Source organism: Seriola dumerili, unplaced genomic scaffold (assembly GCF_002260705.1).
Source record: "Seriola dumerili isolate Sdu_G_001 unplaced genomic scaffold, Sdu_1.0 BDQW01000043.1, whole genome shotgun sequence".
NCBI lineage: Eukaryota > Metazoa > Chordata > Actinopteri > Carangiformes > Carangidae > Seriola > Seriola dumerili.
Window position 1 is genome coordinate 1,996,680 of NW_019174298.1, and position 22,610 is coordinate 2,019,289.

General features: G+C 43.0%; 2 protein-coding genes across 7 annotated transcripts in view; both read right to left on the bottom strand.

The window, feature by feature from the left end:
* plxnd1 (plexin D1) overlaps positions 1–1,966 on the bottom strand; it is a 60,190-nt gene extending 58,224 nt beyond the window's left edge. The window contains exon 1 of the mRNA XM_022739224.1: positions 624–1,966. Within this exon, the coding sequence (XP_022594945.1) occupies positions 624–1,838 (1,215 nt within the window). The 5' untranslated portion in view covers positions 1,839–1,966. The remainder of the gene's footprint in view (positions 1–623) is intronic.
* A 3,822-nt stretch (positions 1,967–5,788) lies between these two features.
* tmcc1 (transmembrane and coiled-coil domain family 1) overlaps positions 5,789–22,610 on the bottom strand; it is a 42,475-nt gene continuing 25,653 nt past the window's right edge. For 4 of the 6 annotated variants that reach the window (XM_022739227.1, XM_022739226.1, XM_022739225.1 and 1 more), the window contains 4 exons: positions 11,060–11,317; positions 10,114–10,805; positions 8,159–8,294; positions 5,789–6,446 (listed from right to left, as the gene is read on the bottom strand). In XM_022739227.1, the coding sequence (XP_022594948.1) occupies positions 6,132–6,446; positions 8,159–8,294; positions 10,114–10,805; positions 11,060–11,317 (1,401 nt within the window). In that variant the 3' untranslated portion in view covers positions 5,789–6,131. Of the gene's footprint in view, positions 6,447–8,158; positions 8,295–10,113; positions 10,806–11,059; positions 11,318–12,581; positions 12,749–18,088; positions 18,149–22,610 lie in introns of those variants that run through there. The other 2 variants (XM_022739228.1, XM_022739229.1) reach the window with 2 other exon arrangements.

Sequence of the window (22,610 nt, forward strand, 5' to 3'; positions counted from 1 at the left end):
TGAGCCTCAGGGCTAAAGAGGATAACCGCTTGTAAGCATAAATGGAAACTGTCAGATATTTACAGCAGTCATGAGTGAGGTTTTCTTATTTCATACACCCTTAACAACTGCAATGGGCTACAGCTTTCATAAATCAGACTGAGAAGCAGGTTTATTCGCCACATATGTTTAGGCATGCGAGGATGGAGGCTCTGGTTTGCAGAAGTAGAGGTCATAAAAAAGGGTGATGAATAAAAAAATAAATACAAATAAATTTCTTCATCTACAGGCTTTGTACAACAGGGATGTATCCATTTTGAATCCAATAATGATTACAAAATAATTCAAACATAATAAATCAAAACATAAATGAGATAATAACGCATCTTATTTTTTCAAAAGGGTGGAAAATCTGTTGGTGAGATTAATAAATTGTCTGTTGTTCCCTTGCTGTAAATATTATTCTGCCCCCAAGATGCTGATTCTGGTTTATAGGAAACTTGAGTCAAGTGGAACTACCTCAACTAATAAATTTCTTCCCATTTTGTGTAATAAATTGAACTTTTAGACTAATACCACTTCATAAAATGAAATCACGGAATCAAACTTTATGTAGAGTGAAAAAAGAGATCTGTGGTCCTTACCACCAGGTTTCCCTTCTGAATGCAGGCTGCCCCGGAGCCCTGGATAACGCTGTCCAGCACTTGAACATCGCTGCTGGGAGAGTTGGAGCAGTTCCTGCGGCCTTGTCGGATCTCCTCCTCGATGTCTCCAAACTTGAAAGCGCACAGAGCAGACTTTCTGTCCGTCTGTCTGGAAAACACTCCAAACAGGTACGACTCTGAGCCCTGCCCGTCGTCCGTGTGGACCTCCGCGGGGTACACAGACACCAGCCGGTTGTAAATGTTCCCGTTATATCCACACTGTAGAGGCATCTGGATGTAGGACTCAGTGAGCTTCCTGCTCTCCGGCCCGGAGGATTTTCGGGGGTTCTCTGTATCCAGACATATCCTGGCGAGGATGCTGTTGGGCTGACTCTCCTTGTGGCCCGTTTTCGCGTCATTATTGAAGGCGATATATGAGTAAGTCTTCTGAATGAAAGCGTGGACGAAGTTCAGCTTGTTTTTGGTTTTAACCTCTTGTTTGATCTTGAATACGTTATCCTCAGAAGGGTTAATGTCATAAGTGAAAAGTCGGGATAGATCCTTGACGTTCAGGGAGCGGATGGCGATCTCCGGGGTGTTTTCAAAGCGCAGGTCCTCCTTGCTGTGATTTTTGGGGAAAAACTGGGTACCAGCCCCCGTGTACGTGGCCCCGACGAGCAGCCGGGTGTTTCCCCCATGGCTCTTGAAGATGAGCCCGACAGTGGATGCGTTTGGGTGATTAGCAGCAATGTTGAGCATGCTGGGGAAAACAGTCTTCTCGCCCTGAGGTGGGAACTCCACCGCTATCTCCGAAATGTTATCCATCTTTCTGAGCTCACAGAAGCCTTGATACACGGATCCGCACACCACTACGACCCCTTGCTCTCGGTCCAGTTTAAGGAGCTTGTTGTAGTTGTCAGTGAGGGATTTAGGATGCTCGCACGGAGCCTGGGGCAGCTGTGGCGCATGGCACAACAGGTTGTCCTCCACCGGCCCGGTCCTCTTCTCCACCTCGATGCTCAAGGTACCGTTCAGCTGGTAGACCGTGTTGACGGTGGCCAGGTAGACCTTTCTGGACACCGGGTCCACCACGAAGTTATTGGTCTGATTTGGAGACGTGAAAGCCTGTTGGATGTGCAGCGCGCTGGCACTCCGGCGCGTCTCCAAAGCCAGGACGCCGAGGAGCAGAACAGCTATCTCTATCGAAGGAGGCATTTTTCCTTCTGACCGGCTTCCGCGTGTTCTGTGCCGTGGGGTGCATTGAGCAAAGACAAAATTGTGTGTTTGTTCCGACTGCGACAATCCGAGAGGAAAGGCTGTTTCCTGCTCAACGCCTAGACCCAGAATGACGCGATAAGCGAGTCGTGCTTCCTTTTTCAGGCTGCCTCCTCTGTCCCTCTCTGCCCACTGTGCTGCTCAGCAGCCTCTCTCCTGAAGCACTGAGTCACAATACCTCGTTCAGATTTTTATGATCTTTACACAATGGACTACTCATGACAAACAGCTTGTTTAAAGTTGATTTGCTTATGCGCAATTTCTGGATAATGTCATACCCGCACAAAGGTGACCAAACTTGTTACAAGCCATGTTTTATGTCCGGCTTATTCAACATCTGATCCACGGATAAAGAATTATTAAAGTACATATTTAAAAGTAAAATTGGCTTTACTGTGGACGGGGGCGCTAACTCATTGAGGAGTGGCACTTCCTCCCTGTAATGCCACCTCCCATCTGTCAGGCCACTGTGTTGTGATCGATCACTCTACAATTATCAGACCTAATTTTACCCGAATGTCATTTTTCATTTGATCCATCTGCATTTGACACTAATTTGTTCGTGTCCAAGCGCAAGATCGAATATTAACTTCATTTTAAACATGAATTTATCTAAGCTAGAAGGTGAACTCATGGTGCCACATGAAGTTGTAGTGACCATTCACTTTTCCTTTCAAGATGGGACACTTGATAAATCCCTGCCCCTGCGTGGTTCCGCTCATCTTGGGGTTAATGACGGGTCATCCTCCCACCTCCTGTGCTCCCCACTCACCCGGCTCTCAGATTAGTTCTGCAGATCCGGAGGGTTCCGTTTTGGGCACATACGGCGCTGTAAGCACCGTGAAAGTGCTACCAGATGGGCACATCAGCACACCTTTCCGGTTTTTGACATTCACATCTATCCAACATAGCTTTCTTGAGCGCTTTACCTCATAAATATTCAAGCACAACACATGCGCCCCCACTCAAAAATGCACGAATATGGTTAGCATTTTTGTCTGTGGATGGAGTGTGCATATGCTCACACCTCTGAATAGAAATGAATGATCCCTGGTAGGGAAACGAGCACGAATGTGTCAGACGCTGCATAAATCAGTTTGCAGGCGTGTTATCTCTGAAATATCATGCAATAATTAGAGTTGATGCTAAATCGTGCGCAATCGCTTGTGCCTATTTACTGTGGACTCCTCTGGGGACAAACTCACTCTCTCCTCTCGCGGCTCCCCCAGTCACCACTTGCAGCTTTCAGCAGGGCAGATAAGTGCGCCCCGTGTTTACCTTGGCGCACAGCCATGCGCATCAAATCTGGCAGGGTAGAAAATGAGGAAGGCGCTCTGATAAAGTGCAACATAATGCCCCCCCCCCCCCACCACCACCAACTGCACTGGTGCACTGCACAATGACTGAACCGCCAACAGTCTCGACAGGGCGCGCGTGCGTGAGAGCGCGAGCCTCAGCAGGCAGCGAGGAGGCGAACATGAGGTCCTGCAGGGATAAGGCTCAGTGCGGGTCAGAGCTGTCAGCATCAGATATCACCGGCGAGGTGTGACTGAGTGTTGCGGTTTGGTGCTGCTCAATCAAACACATCCAACGGAATTAAGTTGTGTGCATGTGTGCGCGCGTGTGTGTGGAAGAATGTGTGTGTGTGTGTGAGAGAGAGAGAGGGAAAATAGTTGAATAAAGTGGGGTAAAAATGGTCTCTCCTGTGTTTATAGTGAAAATATTGTCCCTGGTGGCCCAAGACTGCGGTTAAAGGGGCCTTCCACCCAACCTGTTTCCTTCCTGATAAGAAGTGACACCTCCATGTGTTCAGACCCCAACCTCCCTTGTAGCAGACCATTCACACAAACTAAACACAGCCTTTCACAGCTACGGGGAAAAAAAACATCATGGGGATACAAGGCAAAAGATCTCCATCTAGCGGCCACATGATGAACCTGCAAGAGGACTTTGACCACAGAATATGTTCACATACCACGCGCACGCACGCACGCACACAAACACACACACACACACACACACACACACAAACACACACTCACACAAACACACCACACACACACAAACAGACAGGGAGAGTTCAATTTAAAATAAGTCACTTTTAAGAAGTAGTAATAGCACATAAGTTTAGTCAGGAATGCACTTTATTTATTCCACACTTAGAAAAGGACGTCAGAAGGCACTAGAGTGGTTTAGCACACAACCCTATATCATAGGAGATACTTCAAGGTCAAGCTAAGGTCAAAAGTCAGCTCACTCTCAACTTGTCTGCCTCGCCCACGATGGCAAAATTGAAACAGATTCTTAAATCTACTTCCTGCCATTTTAATTGCATGTTTGCCGCGAGAGGAATCAACTTTGTCGACATTTTTGACAAGAAATGAGCAAAATTACTCCGTGTGAGTTTTATCTTAAGACAGAGATGACAGTGATCCTGACCTGAGTCAACTCGTCTTATCCCTCTGAGGACTAATGTCTTAAGAGTGACAACCTTTGAAGTCTCTATCAAAGGTTTCTCAAGCCTCAACCTGACCTACATGTTATCTAGCAGTGTGCTAAAGTGCAGCTGTACGGTACAAATGATTTCACTATCTGTTAGGAAATCAGCGTCTCAGCAATGAAATGCAGGGTGGACTATTTAACGTGCTAGGTCATCTTGTCGTGTCCTTGACTAGATGAGAAAGAGGGAGAGTGTAAGAAAGACTGGACGCTGAGCTGAGGAACTGTACTCAAGAAAGCAAGGTGCAGAAACACAACTGAGGATCCGGAGTCAAGTTCATGTTCAGGTTATGAATTCTCTAATAGCTTTTCCCTTGCAAAAGTTACATCTCCCAAAAAGATACATCCTTGGCATCAATGCAAGACATTCATGAATAGAAGCTAAACCTGCTGAGCAACCTCCCTTTTCTGTCCTCTCAGGTTGGCGCTTTCGGGTGCACAGGCATCCCTGGGTTAACTAAGGTTTGGCACTGGGTCATTACACCATTAACATGGTGTACATGTAGACAACAGAAGGACGGCCACTGAGATAATATGCAGGGAGAGTGTCTGATGAATAGTACAATGTCACATACTGGCAGTGTGCATTTGACTGGCATGGCAGTGGAGACGACTTGCACTGTAGATATGAAGCAGCAGCATTACTGTTCCAAATTAGATGGATCTGGAAAAGCACCAGTAGTCTCTTTTTCCTAACCTGATCAAATCAAATATGAGGGGGAGGGGCAATTATCCTTGTAAATTGATTTCACTAGGAAGATGGCCTTTTCTCATTGCTTTTAAAAGAAAGAACGGTTCCTTTGTAATTTTCTAGATGAAAACACGCAGCATTCTACACATGCTGCAAATATGGCAGGTGCTTGACAATAACCAGATGTTCTCTTTGTTTATGTGCTGTCTCTATGGTAAGCAGCCTGTAGTAGCTTTTCCCTCTTAAACTGGCCCATTTTCTCTTTATATTTTCAGTTTCATTAATAATTTCCCCTATGTAACACATGTTTTCCTGTTTTACTCAAAAAAAAGGGAAATAAGTAAAAGCATGTGATCTTTGCTATTAGAAATGGTAAGGAAGCACAAAAAGTCTCTAGTCATCATGACACTCCAAAGTCATGGTCGGTCCTTCAAAATGTTCTGTCTGAACAAATTTCATCACAGCAAGAAAGAAGCAACTCCCAGGAAGGTTTTCAGCCATGGTTCAAATCTACCAGTCACAGCTAGGTAAGAGTTCTCTTCCTAAAGGAAGTCATTATCACATTTGCATGTCTCTACAATTGGACTAGGCCATTGGGGCGAAATCGCCAGCCCGGTTTCCTGACTAAACTCCCCTTCATGTAGAGTGAGGGAAGCGTAACGCTACATGATACTGAATAAAATAACATTGAAAATAAAAATAATATTATTAGAAATAATAACATTATAATTGATTAAACTCTAAAGAACAGTAAAAACAGTACAATGCTGCATTCTGTGAGGGATAACAACACAACAGTTCATTTCAAAATGTAAACAGTCTCATCCTTCCTAAATGAAAATCATGAGTGTTCTCAGCTGTACTCTGTTTCTTCCACTTTATCTTGATTCCAGGGCGTGTCCGAAAGTGCTCAGCCGAATTTTCAGTGCCCGGCCACACAGCCATCCTAACGGCAATCGCGTTCTTCAAACATCCTGCACGACTCTGGCTACAGTTACATCACCTGGCGTCACCAAAGCAACACGTTGCTGGCTTCGGTCTGGTCATCCTGGTGGCTGCAGAGCTCGGTGCGTGTACCCCGAGAGAGCGTCCCAGTTTCTCCACAAGAAGGCCAGCAGGAGGATGAGGAGGAGAGTGGAGAGTGAGCGCGAGCGTGTCTTCATCAGGGGGACCACACAGTTGGCCACAGTTGAGACAAAGACCAGAAGGACAGCCATAAGGGCCAGCAGCACATTGATAAGTTTTCCCAGGAGGGTCCTGGCTGTCGCATTTTCCAGCCCCTCCAACTGGACGACCTGCTGTTGCTGCTGCTGAAGCTCCATCTTAGAGATCCTGGTCTGACAGGCCTCTAATGCTTCCTGCAGAGGACATGCAGAGGAAGAAAAGTCAGCCAAGTCACACAGAAACAAAACATCTACAAAAACTAAACTATAGTACACACTCTGTGGTCACCTTTCTGTGCTGGACTGGCTTTATGTTGAAGTGTGTTTCTAACATGTCTGTAAATACATCAATGTGGGAAAAACATTACAAACACATCTGAGTATAATAAAGTTCAGTTCAACACCACTGCAAACTACAACTTCATTAATAAACATAGTTAAATGAACACCTCTGTGACAGTGTCATTTAAAAAATAACTATCAGTTTCATTAAGGTGGCATTGACAGCTCTGGCTGTTCTATTGGGATGCATTAGGTTTTACTGGTGTATCTAATAAAGTGGCCACTGGGAGTATATTTCATATAGCTCTACCACCCCCCACTGGGAGGGAAAGCAAATGTAGCAAGGGGCAACTTGAGTTGTACGTACACTTCATATAGGCACACACACACACACACACACACACACACACACACACACACACACACACACACACACACACACACACACACACACACACACACACACACTAGGCCCTCATTGACAACAGGAAAGGACAGGAGTTATTAACAAGGAAATGCCTGATGTTTTGAGCAAACAGACATGCAGATGGACAGACTGGATTCTCTGTCTTATCTTTCTGTTTAAAGTGTCAACACGCACAATGAGATAATGCCTTCAACTGTCAGAGGGTGTGTGACCACCTCAAAGTTTCAGTCTAATTTAGTGATGTCTAGTCTGAGCAGATTATTTTATGACTAACTAACATAAGGCAATAAGATAGAGAGGCTGAGCACTGAGACCTCTTAATGTGGAACTCCAAAACAACAAAAATATATAAATACATAAGACACAAAGAAATACTATGAGTCATAAGAATATATTCTGAAAACTTAAACCAGCAAATTGTGATTTAATTAAAATGATTAAAACTATATTTATCTGTGTGAAATGTCATTTTTGTCACTCTTGTTATCACAGTAACTCAGTGTTACATCGGCATTGTTGTTGCTGTAGCTAACAGGAGCTACCTGGCTACAGTCAGAATCAGCTGCTGAGTGGGCTGAGAGGTTGCAGGGCATGTGATTGGATAATAGTCTAGGAAACGGGGACTGGTGACAACATCATAAAAATAAAAGCATCACTGTGAAAAACACCACAGTGAAATAAACATAAGACTTGAAAAATGAAAATGAAATTAGACTACTACATAAGGACTGTAACAAAATCATTTTTGTGTTTCCCTGCATTTACTGATATTATTAATTATCAATTTATGTATCTTTTCATGTAATATATGTCATCTTGGAGTTCCATATATTAGAAGAGACCATAAAATTATTTAACAATTATATTAACAGTAAGTACCTCTATGAGTGAATGCTGAATTTTAGTTATATACTGTTATATATGAAATGTCAAGCATGTTGGTGTTTGTTTATAAGGTATTTTGTTATGCCTTCAACATGACTCAACCGGTCAGGAGTGAGGACCAGAATAATGAATACTTTGCTTTATCTGCCCTTATCATCCCTACAACTCACTGCCATTTATAACACATCCAATTTTGAATACAGATAGAGAATAAGAAAAAAAAAAATGCAATTCTGACAGAGCTGATTGTTACAGCTAATTTACTTTAGACACTTGGATGGTGTGCTTGTGGATCCTAGCCTGACAGACAAACCTGGATGTCTCTGGCTCTCTCATAAGACTGGTAGGCGATCTTCTCCTCCATGCTGGCCAGCTCCTGTTTTAGGTTCAGGATCTCATTCTGGTGAAGTTCTGTCAGGTCGTTCAGCTGCTCCTCCAGACGTTCACACCTGAACACACAGATGGAAAGTAAAACACACACACGTGAGAGACGGTGGCATAATTAGCTTAGACAAGGAAACACATGCGGGAATTAGCAGAAACAGACCCCAGAGGCATCTGACCACACGGCACCTGACTGGACTGATGACTTGCCCTGACAAGATTAGGACATGCTTACTCATCTCCTGATCCAACTGGCCAATCAGAGACAGTCAGCAGTATGAGACAGGCCAATGGGATGTGCCAAGCAGGAGGAGAAGGAGCTATACTGCTGTTTATTTTGGCAGGCACATACAATTGGATGGACAGCATAGGTCAAGAATAGAGAGGGACAGCGCCTGTATAGGCGTGCCTGAATTTAACAGAATTATACAGATATTCTTATACAGGTAGGTAATATAAACAGTATGTATATAATGTTGGGTGGTGGAATGTGATTTAAAAAAGCTTTGCTTGTTTTTATTTTCTCATTTCTTTGATGGTTGATCAAACTGAACAGTGAAGATGTCATATTGAGCTCTGGGTTATGAACTCATGTATTATTATTATTATCATTATCATTATTATTATTGATTGTATACACTAAAAAAAAATTATTTGCTGATTATTTTGGTCCGGAAAAGTCAAATAATACGGAATGGCCCGAGGTGACGCCTTCAAAATCCAAAGATATATGATTTTACCATCACAGAAAACTAAGCAAACTAACAAACATTCACATTCAAGAAGGCGTAATAATTTGAGAAATTACTACTTATTTAAGTGATTATAAAAAATGTTACTGATTAATTTTCTGTTGATTGATTAATTGTTTCAGATTAAATTAATGAATAAGGTAAATAATCATTGTTTGCAGCCCCTAGTTTAGACAGTCACATTTTAGGCAGTTCTTGGTTATGCTAAGGGTGGATTCGGTCCCTGAGGAGCTATTGAGCAACATGATTGGTTTATGAATGATTATTCCCTGTAGGCAGGCTGAAAACAGCTCCATAGTGCTTACTATTATTTTGGTCTTAGAGGACAAACACAGACCATTCTCGACTCAAATGGACATTTTAGGGAGAAAAATGCTCTTTCACTATAAACCCCCCCACCCCCAAACCATTGTCCTGCCTCTTTGCTGACCCTCTTAATCTTTGTGCCTTGTCCTCAGAACATTCTGGAGGAATGTGAATGTGTGTTTTTTTTAAGGCCAACTGCCCACAGAAGCTTCACACAGATGTCTGAGTCTATATGCAGAGCTGGGACGGGGGCTGAAATAACACTGAAGATCTTTGCATTTAGACGACACTTGTGAAATGTGCAGGTGTGTCTGTCCCCTTTGTGGAGCAAGCCAGTTGCGGCTAAATGTTAACTTAAAATTCTCTAATATATGCACAAGCTATTAATAACAACAATTTAATACCCAGTTCAGATAAATGCTAAAAGAACTTGCTATTTGCTGTAACAGTCCTGTTCATGAGGGACACATAGAGAACAATAACACTGCCACTCAAAATCTGCATAATGAATGTGGCTGTGGCACATATGCTTTGAGACTGACTATAAAAGCAGCATCTTTATACAAGCTGTACATGTTTATGCAGATGAGGTCCAGGTCAGGGTTTTGTTTTGATCTACTTTGAGAAAGCTTTGATAAAAGAGCTGTCTAGAGCACAAGCAGTGGGAGTGTTGCCTGTGATGGTATGTGTTCAGGAGTATCTTTCTAAATATGGTCATTCTTCCTGATTACACACGACTGCAGATTTAGGGGTTTTCATGTGTTAACTCGAAACACTTCAGGAATGTATGACACACAATGTCATATGTTCTCTTTTCTCTTTGTACCTGAAGCGTTCTTCCTGTAGTGCTTGCATAACAACTGTGTAGTCTCTCTGATAGTGGCTCTTCAAGCCATCAAGGCTCTCCTCTAGCCGTGCCTGACCCTCCCTCAGCTCCTGCACCTCCTGCAGCAGCATGTCCAGGCTGGAGCTCTGGCTCCTCTCCAGTGTGTTGCCCTTGGAACTGGGGGGGCCTCCAGGTGCCCCAGTGGTGCTGTTGGCTCCCGCTGAGCCTGACGTAGCACTAGAGCAATCATCCTCGCTACCATACTTAGGACTGGACTGGAGGTGATGCCCAGCACTGCCCAGTGAACGTCCACCAGCCCCTGTCACACCCTCGTCCACTGAGGGGTCATCCAGAGAGTCTTTGAGCGAGGGGATGTTGTCAGCGCTGCCGAATTTGTTGCGAATCAGCGAAGCAATCTCCCGAGGTTTGGAAACGACAGCCCCTGCAGCAGAGTGGGTGGCCTGTGAGAAGCTGGACAGGCCTCCCTTGACGCTGTCCACAACACCTTCACTGAAGCCTGTGACTTTGGCTCCGACATCCTTCAGGCCCTGCTGCATGTCCCGCAGAACATCCTTGGGCTGGCGTGGGATACCGTTGTGCTCCACTTCTCGCAGTTTCCGATGGTAGTGCTCCAGCTTCCTCTGCAGCTGCTGGATGGTCTGTGCCGACTTCTGGTTCTTTTTCTCAAAAACCTGACAGCCACAGAACAAGATTTCATTAATGAGAGTAATACAGATGACACTGCAATAAAACGGTCCACTTCCATATATTTAGTGAGCTCCCTGCCTTCCTCTAGGTACAAGCAAAACAGAGCAAACAGGTTTAACGTTAATTCACTAATTGCCACATAAGCATACCAGTCTGTTAAAAACATGAGTCAAGTTGTCTCCTGGATGAAGTCTTTCACAAAAATTTTCAAAAGCAGCGCAATAACTCGTTATTTCACCTGTTTGATGCGTGTGCTTTGCTGTTTGTCAGCATTGTTGGCCAGTTTGAGGTACTCTGCAACGTTGTCATCCCTGACTGTCTGCTCGATCTTAATCTGCTCTGTGAGCTTGAGGATTTTCTGCTGCAGCTGGGCGATCGCCTGTTTGGTGCGCTGAGGGTCAGGAGTGACATCCTCACCCCCTGGGAATGAACTATCTGCCCCACAAGACACAGCCAGGGGTGTTTGGCCCAGTCCACTGACCTCCAGCCGGTCGATCTGAAGTGAGGACATAGGAGAAGAAGAAGATTAGGGTAGGTAAGGAGGTCAGATGACGGAATAAGGAATTTAAGAGGAAAATAAGAAGGGGTGGTGGTGGGGGGGGGGTTGCATATGATGGTTTCTTAGTCATTTTGCTGACACACTGAAAACAGAGGCTTCTGCATTTCTGCAGCCAGTTGCCTTGAAAAAGGCAAATTGAGGCAGTTGAAAAGGCAACTAGCGGTCAGTTTGTCTGAAGAGGAAGATGCAAGATATTAGTATTTCATTTAGGGTTTTACAAAGAAAGGAAAGTGGAAGAAAAAAAGAAGAAGAAAAGAAAAAAAATATATTTCACATTCTTTAGCACATCCATACAAAACTCAACACTTCCAGGTGTGAATTCAGAGCTATCCACAAGTCTCTTTTTGTTTGGTTAAACAGGCAACAACAGAATAAAGAGTATCAGCCATATCAATTTTTTTTTGTTAAAAGGAGCAACAATATGGGAGAAGACTGGCAGGATATTAGATTTTTGTTTACAACAGTTTCACAGATTAAGAATATTTGTCTGTGTTGTTTTTTCAGATGCTGACCTGATTTTGTCCATAAGCCACGAAGCATTTATGGGAAAATCAAAGACACAATCTAAATTGAGTTTTTCCTGGATTTTCCAAAAAGTAGATAAACTCAACCTGAGCAGATGATGAACTTCGCACCTTCAATCACAGGCACGACGGTGTGATTCATTTCCTCAAACGCCTCAGGGGAAAGAACACACTGAACACACTGTGATACTGCTGGAGGTAATCTTGCTTCAAGGGGGGATTGTGATCAAAATATTATTCTCATCACTGAGCGTGCACAGAAAATAAGCAGCTGAACCTAACAGCACAGCACACCACAGGGGCTTAGAAACCAAGCCAGAACACCGAAAAGCCGAGAGACGCGCCGGTGACGGTTATTCACACCGGCATCCACCACTCACACATCACTCAGCCTGTAAATGGGCTTGCTGTAATTACCACACGTAGAACAGGTAAAAACATAAGGCACCAGAGGCTCACCTGTGTGCACATCGCCATGACTAATTGATGACAGGCATCGCAGTCAACAACAGAAACCACAATGCATCCGGGAGAAAGCCAAAACTCCTGATGGAAGTTTCTGCCTGCCAGGTGGCTTTACAGTAAAGAAAAACTAAACTAGCACTTTGCGATCAGTCACCTTCTGTCACAAAATAGCACAAAAGGAGACCGCAGCATGGGCAGAAAGCGGCGCTCACCTTTCCATTCGTCAAACGGAGAAATTGTTCCCAGTGCATTTTCTCCACAGTGAAGTCGAGCTGTTTAGTTTCATCTGTCCTGACACTTTAGCTGAAGTGAAAAGTTTAATCCTAGCCTGTGAAATCCCCGGTGCCGAATCTTTATAATTTCGCCGGACACTCCTGCCGCTCCAACCCGACGGGCTTGTTGTGAAAGTTGAAGCGCACCTGAAACTCAGTGAACTGGCCAGCAAGGAGAGCTCCGCCTCCCTCCCCTCCCAGCTGAGGGATGACATCATGCTCTGAGCTGCACGGCAGGCAGCCGCCAATCATCCAAAAATAGATCCTGGGTGAGGGACTTTTTTAATTTACTGTATGATGATCAACATTTACTGACAAACATGAATACAAGTACATCTCTTCATAAAAATATTACTCGGTTATATTTGTGATTATTTATACTACAAGAATCAACTTTATTGGCCAAGTGTATTGACAAATACAAGGAATTTGAAGAAGAAGCTCAGTAGCTCTCAATACTTACACACAGTGCAGAGCGGTGGTAGGATGTAAATAAGAAGCCTACATTTACTGAAGTCCTGTACTTATTTATAAATTTGAGGTACTTATACTCCACTTGAGTATTTCACACTACTTTGTACATATACTCTACTACAATTCAGAGGGAAATGTAGTTCTTACTCCACTACATTCATTTGACAGGTTTCCAGTTCAGATTTTACATACAAAATATGTCACGCAGTGTTGTAGATCAAACTACCCAATATTATAATAAATAGTTGTTGACCATCAACCACAACAATCAAATGCTACTTACACATAAATGCATAAATATTATTCCAATAATATAATACGTAATCACTCACAGGAGCCATTTTTTCTGAATATAAGCACTTTCACTCTTGATACTCATAGGTAGGTACATTTCACTTATAATAGTTATCTACTTTTACTCAACTGACATGATGAATGCAGGAATTTCACTTGTAAGTTTTAATGTGAGTATTTCACGTAGGCCTACGTCAATATGGACAAGTTTACAGGATGTTACAGACACAGATATACAAGTTAAATAGGTAAACATAAATGTAATTAAAATCAAACAAACAGCTATGGAACAATAGAACAAGTAGTGCCATTAGGAAATTATTACACGGAAATCTCATTAATAATTGATCTCATCTGTACGTCACTTTTAACAATAAACAAATGACAGATCTACAGAAGAATGAGCAACACAAACACACACAACCGCACAAAAACAACCACTCCAAATGCCCACTGAGCCGTATCTCAGACTTACACAACGAAGATGAGAAAGTTTCTTAGCTCATTTATAAGCTAAGTGTTAAATAACTACAGACATGGGAGACAAATATTTGCAATCAGTCGGTTAGTGTGTGAAGTGAAATCCTATAATCGGGTTGAACAAGAGGCTACAGGGCAGACTGAGAGTCTGGGCCAGAATGTGAGACTATATCGACTCCCAGTCTCTCTGTGTCTGTGCCAACCAATAGAGAGGAGTACTAGAGGGCAAGAAAAACCAGTCCGACATCTCTTTACCACATACACAATCACTTAGCCAAGGGCACATTCCTGAGTGCCGGGAAACTCTACACATTTGGCAATTAATTTAAGCTTTTGGGTAATTTGGCTTTAAAAATCAATGATTTTGCATTGTGTTAATTACTGTACAGCAGCATTAAACAGAAGACAGCCCATATCCACAAGTCAATTTACCTAATAAACACTTTGTACAGTAAGTCTAATCATTACTAAATCCTCTTGACGGGCAGCCAAGGCGACCAAATGAATCACAGAATTAGAATAGCCCGCCGGGCTGGCACAGAAAAAAACTAAGAGGTGATGTTTGAGAGCAGCGCCTGGTCTGTTCTCGTCTATAAACAAAACAGTATTAATAGCTTTATGAGGGCAAGCATGAATGAAGTGCCTATTTCATCCATGTGATCACTCCATGAGGTAAATATGAAGATGTCCCAGTTAACTCCTGTCTCACAGATGACTCAATTATTTGAAGAATCAAACATATGCCCTCTGAATGAAGATGTAGATAAAGAGGGCAAAGGACGAGGCAGCTGAACCGTTTGACCTGGAGTTCCCTGCAGCGCAGAGTAGATAGAGGTTTTAGACAGAGTGATAAGAAGGCCTAATGACATGTACACACTGGCACCGAATCAACGCCCGTTCATTGATCATAAAAATTCACTGTCAGCAGAATTCCTTCAGTTACGAAAGCAAAGCAACCACAAACAGTTGGTCAGTCAGGTGGTTTCCAACAGAGGCAGCCTCTTTTACAGCTCTACAGAAAGCCCTTATACTGTCTATGATTGGTCACTGCACAGTTATGATGTCATTTTTATACAGGCTTTTATAAGGCTATTTATTTTACCACACATGGCAAAGAAATGCTTCATCCCCATCGCTGTTCCAGTTACCAGACAAATTGTCTGTATGATCAGTGTCATCCCCAAATGGTCAAGTTTTTCTGTGACTAATCATGCTTGTAATTAAAGATGGTGAGCTGAAGGATTAGGCTAATTTCCCAGGGTTAACAGAGCCAAACATGTTGATGTGCGGAGCCACTGAAGCACGAAGCAACAGGAACTGCATCACTGGAGTCTGTGTAGCCTAATGAAGGAAGCTGTGTGTGTGTGTATGTGTGTGTGTGTGTCTGTCCATAATTGGGGGGCTGTCTGATCCCACTCTGATTACAGATTATCAGTAAGACGTAAAGACAAAGGGTCTGCGTGGACTTGTCCCCTGTTCCTTGCACACACGCACACACGCGCACGCACACACACACGCGCACGCACACACACACAGGAATGTTTTCTCACTCCACCCATGTCCCAAACTAGGTCCGCCTGTTGGTGGGCCTGGTTGTGCAACAGTCTCTGATCCAAGTAAAGCTGGTTATAGCCATGAAAGGGCAACCCTGACTTACCTAGTATCCACCAGAGCCCTGGGAAAAGACCCTGCCAGACCTAAACATGCAGACCTGTGGCCATACGTCTAACACAAACAGGCATTTAGAGCCCATGCCGGACTAATGTTGTCAGATATGCATCACACATAATTAGATACACACAACAAGAACATTTTGTCCTGCCCCATCTCAATCTCTCTCAGCCAAACAGGACACACATATGCCCCAAATTCCTGTCTGTTCCATGTAGGTCACAGAGCAGAAAATGGACTGATGCTGTCATATGACATTTCCTATTTTTCGGGTAATCTCTCACTTCTCTTTTCTTTTGACCCCATAGCTTCAGACATGCCATCCTCTGCTTTCCTCTCATCTAAGTCCTGTTTCATGTCTTTGTTGTTCTGTCAGATGACTCAGGATTGTTTAAGTTCAGTTAATGTTGAGATGTTCTGATGGACAAACAGTGGAAACAGAACCAGTCTTAAGCTTCTTGTCACACACTGATGGGTATCTACAACCTAACCTGAAAGGAATTTCAACGCCAGCCCCTCCCCTCACAGCTGCTTATTGTTTTAAGATGAATTAATTTTTACACCACATATTTAAGAATGAAACAAAATCATCTTAACGTTTGTTATGTGTTTGTCTTATAGATTACATAATGGTCTTAAACACAGTATTTAGCGTAAACACAGCAATCATAAACAACTGCATAGAGCTGTGCTGTGATTGTTTTGGATATAAACATTTTGGTCTGAAACGCTTGAGTTACCTTAGCCTCTTCCTATTTTCTTTTACACAAAAAAATGTTATGTTCTCCGGGTTCAAGGTCGAGCTTTTTGCTAGTTGTAAGTGCGAGTGCAAAGGAACAGTACCTTGTTGGTTGTTAAGCTTCGCATTCCTGGTTAGTGGCTGTGAGCTTCCTATGTTGTCAGCTTGTGTTTCTTGTGAAGCAGCGGTTTCCCGTGCCAAGATGCAAGAATGATACCATGAGGATACTGTATCTTCAGATTTCTCTCTGGGAAATCTGTTCTGCTCTACACCTCTCCTATTACAGCATTCCCTGAAGTATAGAAAAGGTGCAGCGCTGATATGTCGCGGTCCAGCTCCAGAGCTCCAGAGTTTTAGCGGTTGTAGGTTGCCTTATCTATAGAGTCCAAAATCCATGAGGGACGGGACCTTGGATCCATAGAAGACGTAAGATACAGGATTTTGAAGTGTTTAAGTTACAGCTGCAATTACATATTTTCTGTAATCTATCCACTGTAAGTCGTTTTGCATTTTACAGCTGTCTCCTCTCCATTTATAACGCTTATACTTCATCACTCACACTTGAATCGAAGCCAATCATCTCTGGCAGGCTGAACTTCACACTCCTGATTAGTTGGTCTGATCTTTAACCCTGCAGTCCAGTGATCAGAAAGTGAACACCATAGCAACATCATGACAGTACTGAGTGATCCCGATATCTTTTATTGAACAGATAAAAATGATCAGCTTGCGCTTGATGGTCTGTGCTGAGTATGCACAGAGTAAATCCACAGAGTGTGTAGCTGCAGTAATTATTTATTTATTTAGTGTTATATACTTATTAAAAACATTAGTGTGTGTGTGTGTGTATGACCCCAAACCTATTTTCCCACCCAGTCATGCTGAGCACTTAGTGCTGAAATTGAGACAAAAGAGAAGTTTTTAATGGAAATCCGCTTTTTGTTTTCTTTAAGGGGATCCACTGTGGGAACAATCAACCCCATTCACCAGATATGGAAAATTACATAACAACTGATGCTGGACAAGGGGCAGTTTACTCAACACATGCAGTCATGAATGACCACACAACACAAAGTTGCTTTAATAATTATGCAGAACAGACAGGCTCACACACACACACACACACACTTACACACATGCAGACACAAATGCAGACACACACACACACACACATATACATACACACGCACACACAGACACACACACACACACACACACACACACACACACACACACACACACACACACACACACACACACACACACACACACATATATACATATATATACATAGCCAATGCCCACCAGTGAATTTCCTAAGGAATTCAGAGGCTGTGAGAAAAGCCCTTCGTGTTCACATCCAAAAGAAAGAAGCTGAGAGTGCTGAGAGTGCAGGTCTAGGGCAAAAGAGAGAGAGAGAGAAAAAAACACTGGCTTTTCCAGGGCTCCACTATCACAACAAAGACTTTAAATCCCTATGATTTCAAGGCAAAATCCTTTTCACACCAAGAGATTGGTCTCCTGCCAGATTCTGTGCCTTATAAGTTTCTGGAATGTCTTATGGATTCAACAGGGTATCATCTTTAGTTACAAAAAACAGGACAAGTAACACAGCCATTTTAACAGGTGAGCAGCCATATATGTAAAAAAAATGTCTCAGATTCATGATATTGGCTTGAATCATCGAGGAAGTGAATCAAATGAGTCAAAACCTCAAAACATAAATGATGGAATTGATGGGCATGAACACACACACACACACATACACTATAAACAGGCAGAGACTCACGGTGGTGGGAGTAGGAAGTGGAGAGGTGTCAGCAGTTACCAGGTTGAGGATGACCTCCATGGCAGGGAGGCGCATGTGCACGGCTTGGACTGATTTCTGTTTGGTTTGTCTATTTGCTTGTGTGTCCCTTGGCAAACGACCACAACCAGGGAAGAGAGGAAGAGCGCGGCACTGGGAGAGCGCTCATCACTCAGGACACTTCTCCCAAACAAAGTCCACTTGACTTAAAGTCCACTGGACAAAGACTCCACTTGGCAACTCTTAGGAGTTACTGTTGGCTTGACTGAATATCCAGAATCCATAGAGTGCTCAATCCCTCCAGCTATGAACCATGACAATTGATAGCTGCAGAATCTACATAGTGTCGTGCTGCTGGTTCACAGAGCAGCCGCTCCTCAAAGCCCATGACTACGCTTGAGTGCAAAAACATGTTCTGCAGTACACAGCCCCCAGCAGAGAGCCTATAGACCGCACATATATGCGCTTCGACAAGCAGACAAGACTCCCAGACAGCGTGCGTTAGTGGGAGAACAAGGACTCCTCTGGAGCAAAGGGTCCTTCTGATGCAGGTTTGGGGTGACAGAGCCCAGGCGGTTAATCGGATGAAGACTCGCAGGGTTGGATGGAGACAGGTTAAAGAGTTTACTGTGAAGTTAAGTGTTCAAAGAGTCCATCGGGCATAAAATCCTCAGAGGGAGAAAAGAGAGGCAGAGACCCGGAGGACGGATGTGAGGGGAGCGAGGGAGCAGACAGGAAAAAAAGAGCCCACCAGGAGCTGTCACTGAGAGGGAGACGGAGCGAGAGAGGGAGCAAAGGAGAGAGGGGTTGTGAGAAAGCTTTGTCAAGGGAGAGAGAGGGGGGGGGCGGCTTTTCTTCTGTTGGAGTTTCTAGGCCAGCTCAGCTCCAAAACAGTGGCTAGCTCAGGCAGAAAGAAAGGGAGAAAAATCTTCCACTCCCTCCTTTCAATTATCACACAGTTTGATTGTCGCAGCCAATCAGGTTGCTGAGTGATCATCCTGTAATGAGTCACCTTCCGCTGCCTGTGTGCGCTAACAAACCCGGCTAGACCAAGCGTTTCTGCTGACCAATAACACACTGACCTGACTGAACTGTGCTTGAAGTGGCATGTTTTTCACATAGGTTGTATAACATGAAATACACAGGTACAAAGGAGTGGACAGTTTTGGTTAAAGGACAGTGGAGGAAAACCTCACACAGTCTTACTTACACAGATTACACAGTCATATGATGTTTACAAAGCTGCTATTCAAAACTGTGCCTATATGTGCACACATGACTATGGCCTGTAACTGCGTCACTGCATTACTTATCCTCTGATGAAAGACATGTTTCAGCACTGCTTCCCTGGCATTCTACTGAAATTTCACAGCAATAGCATGGCGAACATTTACCGGAGTGCTAAATTATGTTTACAGTCACCAGTTTCTTAGTAAATTGAAACTTTCCACTTCAACTACCATCCAGTGGATATTTGCATTTTGACCTGAGGTCCCTATCAAAACTCATTTTCAAATTCATCCTCTAATGCTCCCACAAACACCAGCTGATGAGCTTTGGTGCATTGTTCTCAACGATAAAACCTTCGGTGTTTTTGAGCCATCACTTCCAAAAGTGTACAAACCAATTAGGGATAAAAAGCAATGCAGGGAGCATAGAGGGTAAGGGCCAAACAAGGGCTACTAAAGACTTCTGTGCACAGGCCGACAGGAGGGAGGGGGAGAGGAGAACATGAATACAGGCTTTAATGAGAGAGCAGGAGGAGTTAGGGGACCGGGAGAGTAGGATTTAGGGGAAAAAAAACCTGCTTATATAAGAACAAACCCTACTTGCTCAGATGAAAGTGCAAGTGTGTGACGTGTAGGGTTGACCCCAGTATTGAACAAAAGGGACAAATGGCAGCGCTAGTAGTTTAAAGTCTGAAGTTGAAAGTCTCCCTAACATTGCAAAAGAAAGCCAGTTATTCCAAAACTGTATATCAATAAAGCCACTGTATATCTTGTTTATATCCACTACTATATACAGAATATTTTTTTAGTCTTTATAACTTAATTTAAAAAAAAAAAGGGCCTCACACATGCATATGCAGTAGGAATCTGTTTCTCCAGCTAGCCGTGAATCCATCCCTAGATTTGTGTGTAAAGTGTTGACTAAGTTCGTAGTTACTACAAGCCAGTTTCAAAGTAGTGATTCACTGGATTTTGTTTCACCGTTAAAACCTAAGAAATGTCTTAGCTGGTGAAGACCGCAATGAGCTCCCCTCTGCCGAGAGCAGCTGCAGGTTCAGGTGATAATTCTCTGTAGGTTTATCACTAAAAGCAATCCCTTTTAACAGCGCCACATTGTCATTTGATTCGTTGTTAGTATAGAAGTATTTATTACAGCTGCTTTAAGAGCAGGTGGTGCAACTACTTCTATGTAGTGGGACCAAGTACAGAAATAAATAAAAGTTGAAATCATCATAATGTCTTCCTACAGATCACTTAACTGTCAGTCATTAGTCACACTGGATTTGTTGACTAACAGCTTCCCGTCAGACATGAATGCATTACATACATTCTTTGTCCTGCTCTCAGGGTCAGTCCAGCTGGAGGTCCAAGTCTCCTGCGGAGGTTATGTGGCCTCCAGTGGCTCATGTCAGTCCAAGAATACGCAAGCTTTCAGGGTGACTCGGGACAACTTTACACTCTACACTATGGTAGCATGCATTAATAACATACCGCAAATTGCAGAGTGGCTCCGCAATGACGAATTCACAGAGGGGGGTATACTCATGTCCTGACAAGTGACTGATGCTTGAAAAAAAATAGAAAATTGAGATGTTGGCCTGCAGGGCAGTTTTATCTTATTAGTGCCACATTAGCTGCTCAAAATTAGAGGATAGAAAGAACAGCTGCGGCTTGCCATAGGTGTTACTGACACAGGCAGAAAATGACTAGCTAATAGAAATTTGTTAGCTACATGTTAATTAATATGGCAATAGAAGTAATGGATGATTCATCCGTGCAATGTGCTCCAGAGTTTGAAAAATACATACCACAAGGCCTAATGGGGTACTATAGTTAAATGAAATTAATTGGAATTAAATTTTCAACTCAATATCTCTAGCATGGTGGTTCAATTTAAAGGATGAAATTTGGCGTAATAACGCCTCTTTTTACTGACTGCCCAAACACTGCCCATATCATTCATTACATGTCATGTTTTACTGACCTATTCTCTACTTCACAATAGAGCTGAATCTAGAAACAGTTGCAACAGCTAACCTCAAGCATTTACAATATATCTACAATAGATTAAACGTTATGTGCAAGTGTGTAAGACTTTTAACAATATCTGTGCCAATGGGGTCAGTAAAAAACCTCTGCTGAGATCCTTTTGTGGCATCTCATTTAATGGGTTTGAGACAGATGTGCCTTGCAGACAAAACAATGACCCAGTTTGATGAGTGAATCACATTACAATATCTCTTTTTCTCTCGTAGACTTACACACACATGCATTTTACGCATTTGTTAAGGGGACATGACCTGCTGAACTGGTGATATATGTGGCCAATCCAGAGCGGGCATGCTTATCTACTTAAATGACACACCCGGCATTGGGAGTTTAGACTGATACAGCATCATGTGAGCTCCTACTGCAATGAATGGGAATACAGAATATGTATATAATATTCAGGAAAAAAATCTCTGTCTAAAGCACCAGTAATACAATATACAATTTGAACGTTTTGATGACGGAACTTCCAGGCCTGTATTTTACTTTAAACACTTTGGAATAAAAAGCTTTAAATGTAAAAAAAAAAACTTCTTAACACAAAAGGCACTAAAAACAACCAAGGTGAAAGGTAACCCTAACCCCAGTAATGGACAACTCATGGAACTGCTACATTGTTATAGTAAATAAAGACTTATTTCATTTATTTCTATGTCTGTGTATTTCCCGTGGGGGCTGGGCTGCATGCAAAAATGACAAATACTGGCATTAGTGGGGAAAATCAAGTATTGTGAAGACAGGCAGTTGCAATTAAGTTACATTTAATTACAATTAAGATACAAGATGTTTTGTTTTTGGGAAGGCTTGGCGCTTAGTTAAGATGCTGTGGGAACCATTTGTCATTTACCTTTGTAAAGTTTTCTTTTTGCACCAGTACCAGGATTAACTCCACCATAACCCCACCCTGGTAAAATACTACTGCTTTGAAGCTATCACTGTTGCCCTTTTGTATCAAATGACCATGGTGAAATTGGTCAAATATTTTCTCCAGTTGGACAACAGAGATACTGTACATTTTGAATAGACAATACTCTGGCCGATGAGCTCACACATGACGACATAAAAAACAACTTGTGTGGAGATGTTTCCTCAGCCAGCGGACAGAGTCAACAAGACGCACATAATACATAATAGTCATTGTCACTCTGAGGAGCGAGCCTGGTGCTGAACTGAGGCCAGGCGGGTTCCACACAGCCAAAACGTTCTGGAAGAATCCAGAGGAGAAA